This window comes from Aquarana catesbeiana, linkage group LG04, assembly GCF_042186555.1.
Source record: "Aquarana catesbeiana isolate 2022-GZ linkage group LG04, ASM4218655v1, whole genome shotgun sequence".
NCBI lineage: Eukaryota > Metazoa > Chordata > Amphibia > Anura > Ranidae > Aquarana > Aquarana catesbeiana.
In genome coordinates, this window is record NC_133327.1 from 309,080,707 (window position 1) to 309,095,546 (window position 14,840).

The 14,840-nt window shown below is 41.7% G+C and overlaps 1 protein-coding gene across 1 annotated transcript in view; it reads left to right on the forward strand.

Annotated features, from left to right (window-relative positions):
* Positions 1-2,092: 2,092 nt before the first annotated feature.
* Positions 2,093-14,840, forward strand: part of KCNQ5 (potassium voltage-gated channel subfamily Q member 5) — a 746,121-nt gene continuing 733,373 nt past the window's right edge. Inside the window, exon 1 of the mRNA XM_073626797.1 lies at positions 2,093-3,196. Within this exon, the coding sequence (XP_073482898.1) occupies positions 2,799-3,196 (398 nt within the window). The 5' untranslated portion in view covers positions 2,093-2,798. The remainder of the gene's footprint in view (positions 3,197-14,840) is intronic.

The following is a 14,840-nucleotide window of genomic DNA, read 5'->3' on the forward strand; positions in this document are numbered from 1 at the left end:
AGAACCCCCAAACATTATATATGGTTTTTCTTCTAACACCCTAGAGAATAAAATGGCGTTCGTTGCAATACTTTTTCTTGCACCGTATTTGCGCAGCAGTCTTAAAAGCGCACTTTTTTTGAAAAAATTCACTTTTTTGAATAAAAAATAAGACAACAGTAAAGTTAGCCCATTTTTTTTTATATCATGAAATATAATGTTACGCCAAGTAAATTGATACCCAACATGTCACGCTTGAAAATTGCGCCCGCTTGTGGAATGGCGTCAAACTTTTACCCTCAAAAATCTCCATAGGCGACGTTTAAAAAATTCTACAGGTTGCATATTTTGCGGTACAGAGGAGGTCTAGGGCTAGAATTATTGCTCTCGCTCTACCGGTCGCAGCAATACCTCACATGTGTGGTTTGACCACCGTTTTCATATGCGGGCGCTACTCGCGTATGCGTTCGCTTCTGCGCGTGAGCTCGTTGGGACGGGGTTTTTTTTAAAAAAACATTTTTATTTTTATTATTTATTTTACATTATTTTATTTATTTTTACACTGTTTTTAAAAAAAAAAAAAAAAAGCTGTGTCACTTTTATTCCTATCACAAGGAATGTAAACATCCCTTGTAATAGAAAAAAGCATGACAGGACCTCCTAAATATGAGATCTGGGATCAAAAAAAAAAAAGTCATTTAAAAAAATGACATTTGAAAAAATGTGCCTTTAAGAGGCGAGAACGGAAGTGACGTTTTGATGTCACTTCCGCCCAGCAGTGTCATGGAGACGAGTGGGCGCCATCTTAGCCTCACTCGTCTCCAGGCACAGGATGGAGACAGATGCGTTCGCCTCCGCCGCTACCCACAGCTCCGGTAAGCGGCGGAGGGCACCGGATCGCGGCAGGAGGGGGGCCCCTCTCCCGCCACCGATAAAAGTGATCTTGCAGCGAATCCGCCACAGGGACCACTTTTATCTGAAAGCCGGCCACCGCACGAAAACGGGGATACCAGGTTATGGCAGCTAGCTGCTGCCATAACCCCGATATCCCCGTTCAAAGTTTGGACGTACATCGTCGTGCGGCGGTCAGTAAGTGGTTAAATCTTGTAGTCCATTTGCAGAAATGCAGCCCCAAACTTGCAAGGAACCTCCATCATGCTTCACTGTTGCCTGCAGACACTCATTATTGTACTGCTCTCCAGCCCTTCGTTGAACAAACTGCCTAATGTTACAGCCAAATTTTTCAAATTTTGACTCATCAATCCAGAACAACTACTGCCATTTTCCTGTACCCCAGCTCCTATGTTTTCATGCATAGTTGAGTCTCTTAACCTTGTTTTCATGTTGGAGGTATGGCTTTTTGACACAATTCTTCCATAAAGACCACTTCTGGACCAACTTCTCCAGACAGTAGATGAATGTCTCTGGGTCCCACTGATTTCTGCCAGTTCTGTACCAACTGCACTGCTGGACATCTTCCAATGTCAAAGGGAAGTTAAGTTTGGGGCCAATCACACACCGCATGGTATGATATGATGGATAATTATCTGCCTGTATTTCTCAGCAGTAATTATCTTGATTCATCAAGTCCAATGCAGACCTCATAGCTCTTCAGAGCCTGAGGACACCTAGGGACAGTCTGCTGTTGGAGTGCAGGGGAGTAGAAGAAAGCACGAGCTACTGGGAAAAGCAGAGGATGCTTTTGGTGTCCCTTACACCTAAAGGAGCATTGGGGCAACCCCACTGCAAGGAAGCATTCTCCCTGAAGTTCAGCTTTTTAAATAAATGACTATCCAGCAGCTTTGGAAGCCATTTGACATTTGAGGAAAGAATAGAATCTCGTTAATGATTTCTTTGAAATATGCCATTGAGCATTTTCTCCTAATCCTATAAAAGGGTTCACAGACTAGGCAGCTGTTTCTATGTCTATGTCCCCAAAGCTATTTAAAGGGTTAGCTTTTGCTGTCTTATATAATATGGAAGCAGCAGCAGAATCAACCCCCCCCCCCCCCCCCCTCCCTTTAAGTTTGTGGTTGCACCTGTGACTTGGGGCTGTAGCTGTAGACTTGTAGGAAATAGAAAGCAAAGATGCAGTGGTGAGGAAGGAGGAATGTAGCCAGCTGCCTCTCCCCCACACTTCAGCCCGTAGTCGCAGTGTTAACAGCTTCTGTTCATCCCCCCCACCCTCCTCCACTCCCACATCAGCAGCAGCAGCAAAGCTGTAGAGAGCCCAGATCAGGCACATGAAGAAGTGCTCAGCAGCCTCTCCATTGACTAGTGCAAGTGCTGGGATTGACAGCGCTCAGTAAAAGTTAGGAGGGAGGGCTAGGAGCTGCCTACAAGTTGGACTGCTTGTCCCCCCCCCCCTCCTTTGACAGCCACTTGATCCTATGTGTGTGATCTGTTGTTTTTCCTCCTCCAGCAGTGGATGTAGGGAGCTGTGGGATCACTTGTGTTTGCATTGAGTGCTGTGGCCCCTCCTGTGCACAGAGCAAGGGAATTCCAGCTCCAGGCTGATGGGATCATCTACAGGTTCCAGTGACAGCTGATGACAGCCCCCATCCCTGAGCACTATTGATGATCGCACTGGATCTATGACTTGGTGAAGGGTTACTGGTGTGAGTGAAGGAGGCAGACACCGGTGGGGGGGGGGGGATGATCCATCCGATGGCAAGGCGGACTGCTCCTTGAAGACTATGCCGAAGTTTAAATGACAGTGAAGGATTTGTGACATGTGCTGTGTGCCCGATCTGATCTGACAGCAGTCAGCCTGCGATCTCCCTCTCTCTCCAGGCGGTGCCCTGTGTGCCGGGGATGCCATGCCCCGTAACCATAGCGGTGGCGAGGAGCCTGGTGGCTCTGGGCTCTGGATGAAGAGCGGCTCCGGAGGGAGAGGACGGGGCAGAGAGCGCTACTACGGTATGAAGGATGTGGAGAGCGGCCGGGGCAGCAGGGTCCTCCTCAACTCCAACCGAGGAGATGGCTTACTACTGCTGGGGACAGGTGAATCGGCCCGGAGCGCTGGGGCAGGAGTGGGGAACCTGCAGGAGAGCCGGCGGGGGAAGCAGGGGGCTCGGATGAGCTTGTTGGGGAAGCCGCTGTCTTATAATAGCAGTCAGAGCTGCAGGAGGAACGTCAAGTACAGGAGGCTCCAAAACTATCTCTACAACGTGCTGGAGAGACCCAGGGGCTGGGCTTTTGTCTACCACGTCTTCGTGTGAGTACATCCATTTCACTGCTTTCACAGGTCCATCTCTGGTGGGCCATCATTTCTGGATTGGGGAGGGGGTTGCTTTCTACATTGGCTTTTTTGGAAGTTTGCTAAGATCAACGTTGTTGTGTGTTGTCCTTTCTAATGAAACAACCAAGTACTGTCTGTGATACCTTTTTTTTAAAAAAAAGAAAGTCCATCTCTTGGGAAAGAAAAAAATGTTCCATTGAACCTTCCTCTAAGGTCCAGGTAGTGCTGGTGGTTGGACCTTAGAAGAAGGGGGTAGACATCTCAAAAGCTTGCCCTGAAAATGTAATCCAGGGAAAGAAGAAATGGGCTGCCCCACACTGCAAGGGTAAGGCTAAATTCACACTGGCATTAAAAGCAAATGATATGCAAATGATACAATGGACAGCACACGGTGCTGTTCACACTATCAAAACATGAAGGGTTAGCACCCTGTCACTTCAAAGTTGAAGTATCATGTTGAGTCAGGAGGCATTTGAAGCCTTTCAACGCCTCCCATTCATTCATGGTAATGCTTCACAAATGCTCTGGCAGGCAGTTGCGGTGCGGTTGCGGGGCGTTAAGATTAGTTTATTAACTGTAATGGAATAGGCGCTTTGTGGAGCAGTTTTAACGTGCCTTCACGCTCATCAAATATTTCAAAACTGCCCATAGGGCATTTGGGGAGCATTTTTAACTTGTCATTAACGCTTGTAAAACGTCAGTCTAACACCCATATTAAAGCTCATTAATGTAAGTCTAACGCCCATACTAGAGATATAGAAGCATTTGTTAAGCATTAGAAATGTATTCAAGTGTGAACAAACCCTCTAAAGTGGTTGTACACCTCAGATATGAAATATGAACAAATTATATCGCTCTATAGCAGGGTTTCGCAACCAGGCTTCCATGGAACTCTAGGGTTCCTCTAGAGGTTGTTAGGGGTTCCTTGAGCAATGAACAATTTCTGCCACTCAGATAAGTTCCCACTGACACCATTGATCTGTTTAGCTATATGTAAGGAGGCAATTCTTTCCACTGACCATCACACAAATGCATCATGAGTTGTAGGTATAGTCATTTTTAGTAGGGGTTCCCTGAGCAATGAGCAATTTCTGCACTCAGATTAGTTCCCACTGAGACCATTGATCTATTTAGCTATCTGTAAGGAGGTAATTCTATCCACTGACCATACCACAAATGCATCATGAGTTGTAGAGGTATAGTCATGTTTAGTTGGGGTTCCCTGAGCAATGAGCAATTTCTGCCACTCATACAAGTTCCCACTTAGACCATTGATCTTTTTAGCTATCTGTAAGGAGGTAATTCTTCCCAACGACCACAAGTGTAAAGAGCGTTCTTCCCACTGGCCATCACATTACTGTATCATGAGTTGTAGATGTAGTCAGTTTTAGTAGGGGTTTCCTGAGACTGGAATGTTATTTCAAGGGTTCTCCTGTGTTGAAAAGGTTGAGAAAAGCTGCTCTATAGTGTATATTTGCCTCAGTTAAGATCACTAAGGGGTTGATTTACTAAAGCTAGAGCGTACAAAAGCTTGTGCTTCTCTGCATACAAACCAATCAGCTTCCAGTCTTTTTGACAAAGCTTAATTGAACAAGCTGAAGTTAAAAGCTGATTGGCTACCATGCAGAGCTGCACCAGATTTTTCACTCTCCAGTTTTAGTAAATCAAACCCACAGTGTCCCTTTTGTCAAGTTTTTCTGACACCAAGAGAAAAATGGTGACAGAGGAGGGACCGCCAACTGGTTGACAGCCTCAGCTTTGTTCCTGTGTGCTGTGTGGAGAGGAGTGCACCCCTTCCTTTCAATAAGCTCTCAGAGTTCTCCCTACTCTGAAAGTGTAACTTCAGCTCTCCGCCCCCTTTTTTTCTGATTTCTCAGACAAGCTTTAAAATCTAGCACTTTGAACAGATGTAGAGAAGACTGCAGATAGACAGATACAACTTATGTGGGAGGATTTGTTTAATCTCTGTGTATCACCTGGGACCAGTTACTTCACTGGGTATATGTAAGGGTTAACAACAGCTTTTAGCCCTCGTTCACATTGAAGAGACCTGTCGTGCTATTTTACAGGTCAAATTGCATGAAAAGTCATGCTCTGTTATCGGCAATGGCCATGTTCAAATTGATGCAATGCCGACTTTGTGGTGCCGCATCGATTTGAAAAAGTGGTTCCTACACTACTTTTGGCAATTTTGGGTGCAACTTGAATAGACATCTGTACATGAAGCTGCACAGATGTCTTCAAAGTCGCACCTGAAGTCGCACTGACATGCAGCTTTGAAATCTTGCAATTGTAGATGAAGTTGCACAATTTCAAAGCTGCGTTCAATGTGAACGAGGGCTAAATGTTTATTTAGATCTTCGAGAGCAAAAAAATAATTTTTATGTACCTAATTCCAGGCAGCTGGCATGTTCCTCTACTCTCCTATGCTTTGGCGGTGGACTGTTCTTTGGCATCCTCAGGTCCAGTTCAGGGCTATGGGCTCTACATTGGACTTGATGATGTCAGAGGACCTGCAACCAGCAGAGCAATGGGGGGGGGGGGGGGGGGCTGCAGAGACCATTCTTACCACCTGATAGGAGCCTTATGGAATGGAGGACTGAGGAAGTAAAGCTGCTTTTTGGGGTCACTTAGACCTAAACAAGCATTTAACCCATGTAGTGAAAGGACAGTTCATTTTTCCTTTCCCTGGGGTTCAGCATTACATTTTCGTGGCACACTTTGGATGTGTTTACCCCTTTCCTTGAAGGTCCAAGCAGTATCAATGATCAGTACTGCTTGGGCCTTAAGGAAAAGGGTAGACACCCTGCAATCTTGAGATCCTTAAAAAATGAACTGTTTGTGTGAATAAAAAGTATCAAGGACAGTACTCAATTGTGTTGCAAGTGCATTAATATAGCTACAATAAGTGGGGTTGATTTACTAAAACTGTAGCGTGAAAAATCTGGTGCAGCTCTGCAAAGAAACCAATCGGCTTCCAAGTTTTTTGTCAAATCCTAATTGAACAAGCTGAAGTTAGATTGACTACAATGCAGAACTGCACCAGATTTTTCACTCTCCAGTTTTAGTAAATCATCCCAGTGTATCTAAACCCAAAAACAAATTATTCATATATTGCAGTTAACCAATTCCAATTCTTAGATGTGGTGGCCACATTTTTAAAAATTTTTTTTAGGCTTTTTTCCTTTATTTTAAATTGGGGATTCAGGCCAGTAATTCTGTTATTTTTTTAACTTCTTTTAACAGACCAGCAAAAGTGACAGAGGGTTTAGACAAACCTTTCAACACTAATAGGGTGCTTACAATTGTCAGCTTTTATTTAATTATGTAAAAACTTTATCCCAAAAGGAAAAAAAAACTGTTGCTATAACATAAACAAAAAACGTAAACATAACATAAAAACATGTTAGCTGAAAACCAACTTTATTTGTTGGTCAAGTCCTTCTAAATCTGCTAGAGCATCTAAAACTTCCCCAGATAGACAATGCTGCTGTCAAAGGGTATCCCCTTTGCTCTTTCACTGGAGTGGAGCCACCCTCAGACTGGAAATGTGTTACTCACCAGGTGAAAATAAAGGGAAAAAAAGGCTAAAAAAAAAGAAAAACACTGCAGCCATCACATCTAAGAATAGGAAAGCTGCTTTTGTCACACTTTACAGAAAATGTGACTTGGAGAGGTTTTGTGTGAAAATGGTCCAAGAGCTAGTGCCCAATGAGTAATAATAGTTCATTACAAAGATGGGCACATTTTGTTGCACTTGTTCTTGAAGGATCCTGATGCAAGCGTTTAATAGGTTAATGAATGGCTATGGGTGGTCAAAGCATGTGTTTTGCCTTCTACTCACATGTTAAAAAGGAAGTAGTGTCACTTGGTTTGAAGAAGTGAAAGACGGCTCTGAAATAGTAATAGGGAGTGTTAAAAGCTTGTTATCCAATACATAATTCGATTTCTTCTTGTGGGTGAAGGAAGGCGGAAACCACAAACTGTTGCTGGTGGGCTTTGCCTGTGACTCACAATGCACTTTCTGAAAATGTCTGGAAACATGCAGCTTTGTTGTATGTGAACTCTGTTCTTAGTCATGTGCTTCAGCTTTCAGGTCATACAAATGTTCTTATTATTTGTGTAAATTGAATTTCAATAATGCATTAAGGACTCACTGTGCTTTGGTCTTCAGATTCATATTAAATGCTGTTCTGGACGCTTTGGAAATGTCTCTGATTTGCTGTAAATTTTAGCATTGTCATGGCTGCATCTAGTTTGCATAATGTCACTTTTATTGTTGGTAGACACATTGGAGTTGTTTTACTAAAGGCAAACAGACACTTTGCAAGGGAATATCCACCCGGGGCTTAGAGAATGTGGGGAGATTTCATTTGCAAAGGACACCCAATCTTATGCAAGATAAAGAAAAAGCAGCATTTTGCTTGCACACGATTGGAAGACAGCAGAGTTGCAAAAAGTAACTTCCATTGCAAAGTGTCTATTTGCCTCCACTGAGCTGATAGTAAAGATGAAACTGTAGCCTGTTTACTTTATTTGATCAACAAATGTTTCAAGTAGTTTTTGTTTCATGTTTCTTTTCATTTTTGTTTATAAATACTGTACTAGTAAGGGATAAGGGAGCTAATATTTGCTGCAAGTAATAGGTTTCTGTTGCTCCTTGCTTGTTTTGTCATATGAAATGATGCACCGGGCAGCTGCTTCGCACCAAACACCTGCTGCTGAAATGAAGAACTCATGACCTGTATAATCCTTCAGCAGTTATATCCGGTACACGCCACTGTCTTTTAGTAGGGGCTTTTTGGTTCCTTTTGGCCCTCTCACTATTCCTTGACTGGTTATACGGAGTGAATGTTTAACACTAGTAATGAAAGTAACTGGGAACATCTGGAAATGATATTAAGTTGCAAGCTTTGTGTCCATCAACATCAGACCTCTGTTTCAAGCAGAAAAGGTGCAAAGAAAAAAACATCAAGGCCCTCCGATCCCGTGCTGAAGGGTATCAGGTTCTTTTATTGCAAAAAGAATTCCGGCAACTCGATTGCTTCTTCTTAAATCTTTATTGAGCACAAACAGCAGTGCGACATCAAAACGCTAATATGTTTCGGCAAAAGCCTTCCTCATATCATGCAATGAGGAAGGCTTTTGCCAAAACATGTTAGCGTTTTGATGTCGCACTGATGTTTGTGCTCAATAAAGATTTAAGAAGAAGCAATCGAGTTGCTGGCATTCTTTTTGCAATTTTGATGTATGGGACACAATGGCCTGAGTACCGTTATTCAGCTCATCATCCTATAAACATGAGGTAGAGCTTGGGTGAGTTTTTGTCTATATCGGGTTCTTTTACACTTCTGGTAATCGGGGTGCCAACCATGAATTAAAAAAACATATTCACAACAAGTAATAATTTAAAAAGACATTCATGGTAGTCTGTTGTCTTCCATATCCAGTGCTCTGCTACTAAAGCGGAGTTCCACATAAAAGGGGAAGCCCAGCTTGTCTGCCTTCTTCCCCCTCCGCTGCCATATTTGGCACCTTTTGGGGGTGGCAGGGGTTTTGACAGGTACCCACTCCCGTGCAGCCTTCTGGGACTTCACAAGTCTGAGAAAACTGCAGCCCATTCACAAAGATCAGCATGCTTCGCACATGCACAGTAGGAAACTGGATGTGAAGCTGCAAGACTGGTTTCCCTTAGTCAAAATGGCGGCACCAGCGCCCGATAGCCGATTAAATAAATCAGCTCAGATGAGGACACCGCTGGATGCCTAGACAGGTAAGTGTCCTAATATTAAAAGTCAGAAGCTACTGTATTTGTAACTGCTGTCTTTTAATTTTTTTTTGGGGGGGGGGGGGGCCTGGAGCTCCTCTTTAAGTAAAACATATTTTTAGGGTTAAAGTGACAGTAATTTACTGGATAGTCATGGGAAATCTCCCTTATCCCGATCTGTGACTTACTGCTGGACTTATATATATTGCATCTTTATATATCTATTTATATATATTGCATCTATATTGCATAGATAGTGCAATGTAAATGTCACTTGAAATGATATCGAAAAGCTCCTATTGATATATAGATAGCGTTTCTCTTTGACCGTTTAAGTGATGATATTTTCCTATATGGCTGATTATGGAGGGTTATGGATGTCCAGTGAGGGTTCCTTTAATACACTCTGATGCCTGTATATAGTGTTTGTATAGTGTTTGTACTATAAAAGAAATAGTCTCATAGAAAGATTCTTCACAGAATCAAACTAAATGATCGAATCTAATGGATTATCGAAAATACACATATTGGGGGAGATTTACTAAAACTAGAGCACTCAAAATCTGGTGCAGCTGTACATGGTAGCCAATCAGATTCTAACTTCAGCTTGTTCACTTAAGCTTTGCCGATAAAACTTGGAAGCTGATTGGTTGCTATGCAGAGCTACACCAGATTCTGTGTGCTCCAGTTTTAGTAAATCTCCCCCATTGTGTCATTAATCGAATTGGCCAAAGCTGATCAATGTTGAAATGATTCTGGATAGAAAATCAAGCTGTACAAAGGTACAGTAGATAGATCAATATGATTGTTAAGTGTATGGCACATGGACTGTTCCTATTAGAATTCTAATTTTCTAATCTTATTTTTCTCTTAGACAGTAAATTGATTAACAATACAGTCGTATATAAAATCATATCGTCACTATTGCATTACAGGCATGGCAAACCACTGCCACCCCATTACATTTAAAGCATTTGTTACCCCAACATTTCATATTCCTGATATGTGCCTGCTGTACCATGTACTTGTATGAGAACGTATCCTGTTCTCTTTGTATTGCTTCCTTTCCGTGAAATCACTGGTGTTCCTGCCAGTCCCTCTGCATTCCTATTAAAAACTGACCACACTAAGAAGGAGAACACACTGTAGTCAGTTCTCCAGCTAGGCTGGGAACTCCGTGTACTCTCCTCCAATGATCAGACTTGTCCTGATATGTCTTCCCCTGCAAAGCCATTCACTGGGAAGCTCAGTGTGCTTCTGATTCTCTTCCCCCCAGCTCTTTTGCAGCTGAGAACAGAGGGAATGTGATCACTTGTAAAAAAAAGATATTTATAATTTTTTTTTATATCTATATAAAAATGTTTTGCTTTTCATTTTCTATTTTAAACTGAATGGATTGTTTTATAAGGTGATCATTTACAATCACTTTAAGGTCTTTCCTACCACAACCACCATTGTTATAACCAGGTAAAAGGACTACAGAACTACAGCAACACCCCAAAGTTAGCAAACTAGTTCCCCACATCTTTGGGCACGTTCCTAAATAATGAAAGAAAATAAGGTTAGGTTCAATGTTGAAATGTCACTGTATGTATATGCTGTTTGGGGACCAGAACCCACAAAAGCAGGAGTGTAACAGAGAAAGGTCTAAATTGCTACTGCAGGCCAAAATGATTTTTCTAACAGATAATGCCTTTAAAGGCAAAAAGCAGAACCACAAATAGCTAATCGGGTTTCATATTCATTTCAGATTTCATTTCTTTGTTTTATTGACAGTTTAGCTTCCAAGCTGTGCTGTATAGTACAACCCATTTCTGACAGTTCTATATGCACGGAATGCTTGTATTTCTCTGCTTGGGAATTTCATGCTTGGCACGGTCCCCAAAAGAAAACAAATCTACTTCCACCGCTGTTTGGAACTAAATATAGACTAAACATCATTTTATACATTTGTATATATAAAAACACTACCTTATATAAAGAAGCATTTCATTTGTGTTCTTATTGGTTGTCAAGTACTCTTCCTGTCTATACAGCTGACTGTCAAAAGACAACCTTTCTAAATATATAATGTTACACATTCAGGATTACACTAAAAGATATGAAATATTCATATTGGGTATAAATTGTTATTATGCATGAGCACACATCCCTTCACAGACATTTCGACTCTGACAGCTTAACACACCAGAAAAATCAAGCTAGACCAATGATGAAATATTGTTTATATACAAACCCTGAATTGTTATATTTTGGGACTCATCGGCGCTGATTCATTAAAACTGTAAAAAAAGAAATGGGAACAGAGGTGGAGTTGTTGCCTACTGATCAATCAGTAGCCTTGATTAAAAAGTAGAACTAAAGTCGAAACTTTTTTTTTTTTTTGGATAGAGTAAGGAAAAGTTATAACCTCTGTCAGTTTCTATCATTTCCTTTCCCCTAATTTCTTGTCAAATAGCCAAAAGAGGAAATCCCTCCAAAGTGAGGAAATCCATGCTTTTCACCAGATCTAGTGCCCCCCACTGAAAGATTTTTGATCTATTCCTGTTTTGGTGACAACTCAAAATTTGGGATTTTCTTTCAGTTTCACTTAGGCCCCTTTCACACTGAGGCAGTCTTCAGGCATTTTAGCACTGGAAAGAGCGCATATAAAGCACCTGAAAATTGCCTCCCATTCATTGCAATGGGTGCTTTTAAACCCAGGGGGGTGCACTTGTGGGACATTAGAAAAAGTCCTTCAAGCAGCATCTTTGGGGGGTTTGGGAGCGCTGTATACAGCGCCCCTGCCCATTGCAATGAATTGCCTGAACAGCCTGAAAAGGGCTTCGAATGTGCCGCAACACAGGAGTTTTTAACCCCTTCTTTGGGGTTAAAAGCATCTCAAAAGCGCTGCTTAACCAGCGCCCCTGCCCATCGCAATGAATTGCCTGAAAAGCCTTTCAAAAGTGCCACAACATGGGAGTTTTTAACCCCTTCTTTGGGGTTAAAAGCACCTCGAAAGCTTAACCACTTAGTGATCGAAAGGATTTGCCCCCTTAATGACCAGGCCATTTTTTTTCGATACGGCACTGCGTCGCTTTAACTGACAATTGCATGGTCGTGGGACGCTGTACCCAAACAAAATTTATGTCCTTTTTCTTCCCACAAGTAGAGCTTTCTTTTGGTGGTATTTGATCACCTCTGCAGGTTTTTATTTTTTGCGATATAAACAAAAAAAGACAGACAACTTTTTTTAAAACAAATTTCTTCATCAGTTTAGGCCAATATGTATTCTTCTACATATGCGTGTGGTAAAAAAAAATTGGTTTGCACAAAAGTTATAGCGTCTACAAAATAGGGGATAGATTTATTGCATTTTTATTATTATTATTATTTTTTTTTTTACTACTAATGGTGGTGATCTGCATTTTTTTGTGGGACTGCGATATTGTGGCGGACAGATCGGACACTTTTGACACTTTTTTGGGACCATTGACATTTATACAGCAATCAGAGCTAAAAATAGCCACTGATTACTGTATAAATGTCACTGGCAGGAAAGGGGTTAACATTAGGGGGCGATCAAGGGTTAAGTGTCCCCTAGGGAGGTGTTTCTAACTGTGGGGGGATGGGACTGTCAGGGAGTAGAAAAAGAAAGCTGCTTCTGATTACTAGGAACAGCAGATCTCTCTCCCTGACAATAGGGGGATTTGTCTGTTTACATTGACAGATCCCCGTTGTGTTCCTGTGAGGAGCGATCGTGGGTCACCGGCGGACATCGTAGCCATCGGCTCCGGGGACGTGTCACGGGCACGCACGCACGCCTGCTACAGCCTTTTTAAAGAGCTGACGTACAATGAGGGCGATTCGCGCAGCCGTGCCAACCTGCCGCAGGACAGCTGCGGCGGATGGTTAGCAAGTAGTTAAACAGCGGTAAAGCGCCACTAAAAGTAGCGGCGCTTTACCGCTAACGACCGGCGCTTTGAGTGTGAAAGCAGCCTTATGGTGATAATAGACACCAGGATTAATCTCCCTAACAGGGGCACAGAAAGCATTAAAAAAACCTGACGGGTGTTCTTATCCCTCTCTACTATATCCAAAGCCAAAAAGAAAAAAGTTTTGCCTTCCGTTATATTTACATTTTTTATAAACAGAAAGCTGATTGGTTTCTGTTAGCAACTATGCCACATTCTTTTTTATGTTTTTCTGTTGGTACCAAATCAGGCCCATTAGTCTTGATATCTATTTTTAATACAGGCACTTCCTGTTGAACACAGATATTGCAGAAAAAAATTTACATTGTAATAATATAGCCTACTTTGCACTCTTAGCTGTCAGAAAACATAACATGTATTATGTTACTAGTGAGATGCCAAACCCCAATTACTGCCTGTTGTATTTCATTACTGCTGAAAAAAGAGTCCTGCAAACTTCCTAGTATGCTGGTCTCCCCAACCATGCTGGCACGCTACAAAACATTACCTGTTTTTTTTATAGATACTTTTTAAACTATTTGCCGGGAGTAGTACATAATGACTGGCTCATGTAGCTTTACTGCGACAGGACGGCCGCTCTGCACAGAATTACGTATATATACATGATTCTGCATTTCCGGGTAGGGGGCGCACACGCCCCCCCAGCTGTGCTGTGATTCATCACAACACATGCCAATCACCGAGGTCTGGCCAGTGATTGACTATCGGCACCCAGTGATCGGAGTCTCACGGAACACATCTCTGTGAGTGTCAGCAGCACAGAGCTGTGTTCAGTGACAGGAGATCTAGTTGGTTTTTCATTCCGTGCTAAACAGGGAATGAAAACAACTAGATACCCAGTAAAAGCAGCACACAGTACACACACAAACACTTGTTAGGCACATATTTAACCCCTTGATCACCCTAGATGTTAACCCCTTCCTGCTTAGTGTCATTAGTACAGTGACAGTATATATTATCAGCACCGATCATTGTAATAAGGGGATTGGTGATGTCAGTGGCAGTTAGTTAGTTCCCACAAAATGTCAATTAGTGTCAGATTGGCCGCTGCACTATCGCAGTACCATTGCTAAAAATTTTTTTTTTTAAATTCCAGTATATATATCCCATAGTTTGTAGACGCTATCATTTTCACAAACCAATCAATATACACTTATTGGGATTTTTTTGTACCAAAGACATGTAGCAGAATACATTTTGGCCAAAAGATTTGATTTTTTGGGTTTTTTATATGGGATTTGTTTTATAGCAGAATGTAAAAAATATAGTTTTTTTTTTTCTCAAAATTGTCAGTCTTTGTTCTTCTATATAATAAAAAATAAAAAACCTAGAGGTGATCAAATACCACCAAAAGAAAGTTCTATTTGTGTGAAAAACAAAAAAAAACATATAAATTTAATTTGGGTCCAGCATTGCATGACCAGGCAATTGTCAGTTAAAGTAGCGCAGTGCCGCAAAAAATGGCCTGGTCATGAAGGGGGGTAAATCTTCTGGAAGGCAAATGGTTAAACACGATTGCATAATAAACAGTTGCTTTTTTAAAATATTTTAGCTGTGATAATAATGCCAAGTTTAAATACAGCCCTATTTAATTTACAGTTTGACATTTGTCAGATGGTTTAATTCTCATTTTATACTGTCAGCAATACATGCAGGGCTATGGCTACACAAGGTATAAGCGGATATTTGTTACAGTGGGGGTTGTTACAGTTGAAATCTTGTGCAGGAATGCCCAATTAGCAGACCAAGCTGCCCTCGCGTGCTCTTACTATGGCCTTGTCTGCCGCTTTGGATTATCAGAGAAGAAAACATTTTTTTTTTTTTTTAAGGGTTGGAAAGATATATCAGGTTAAAAGCAGTGGCAGGTTGTCTTGTTTGA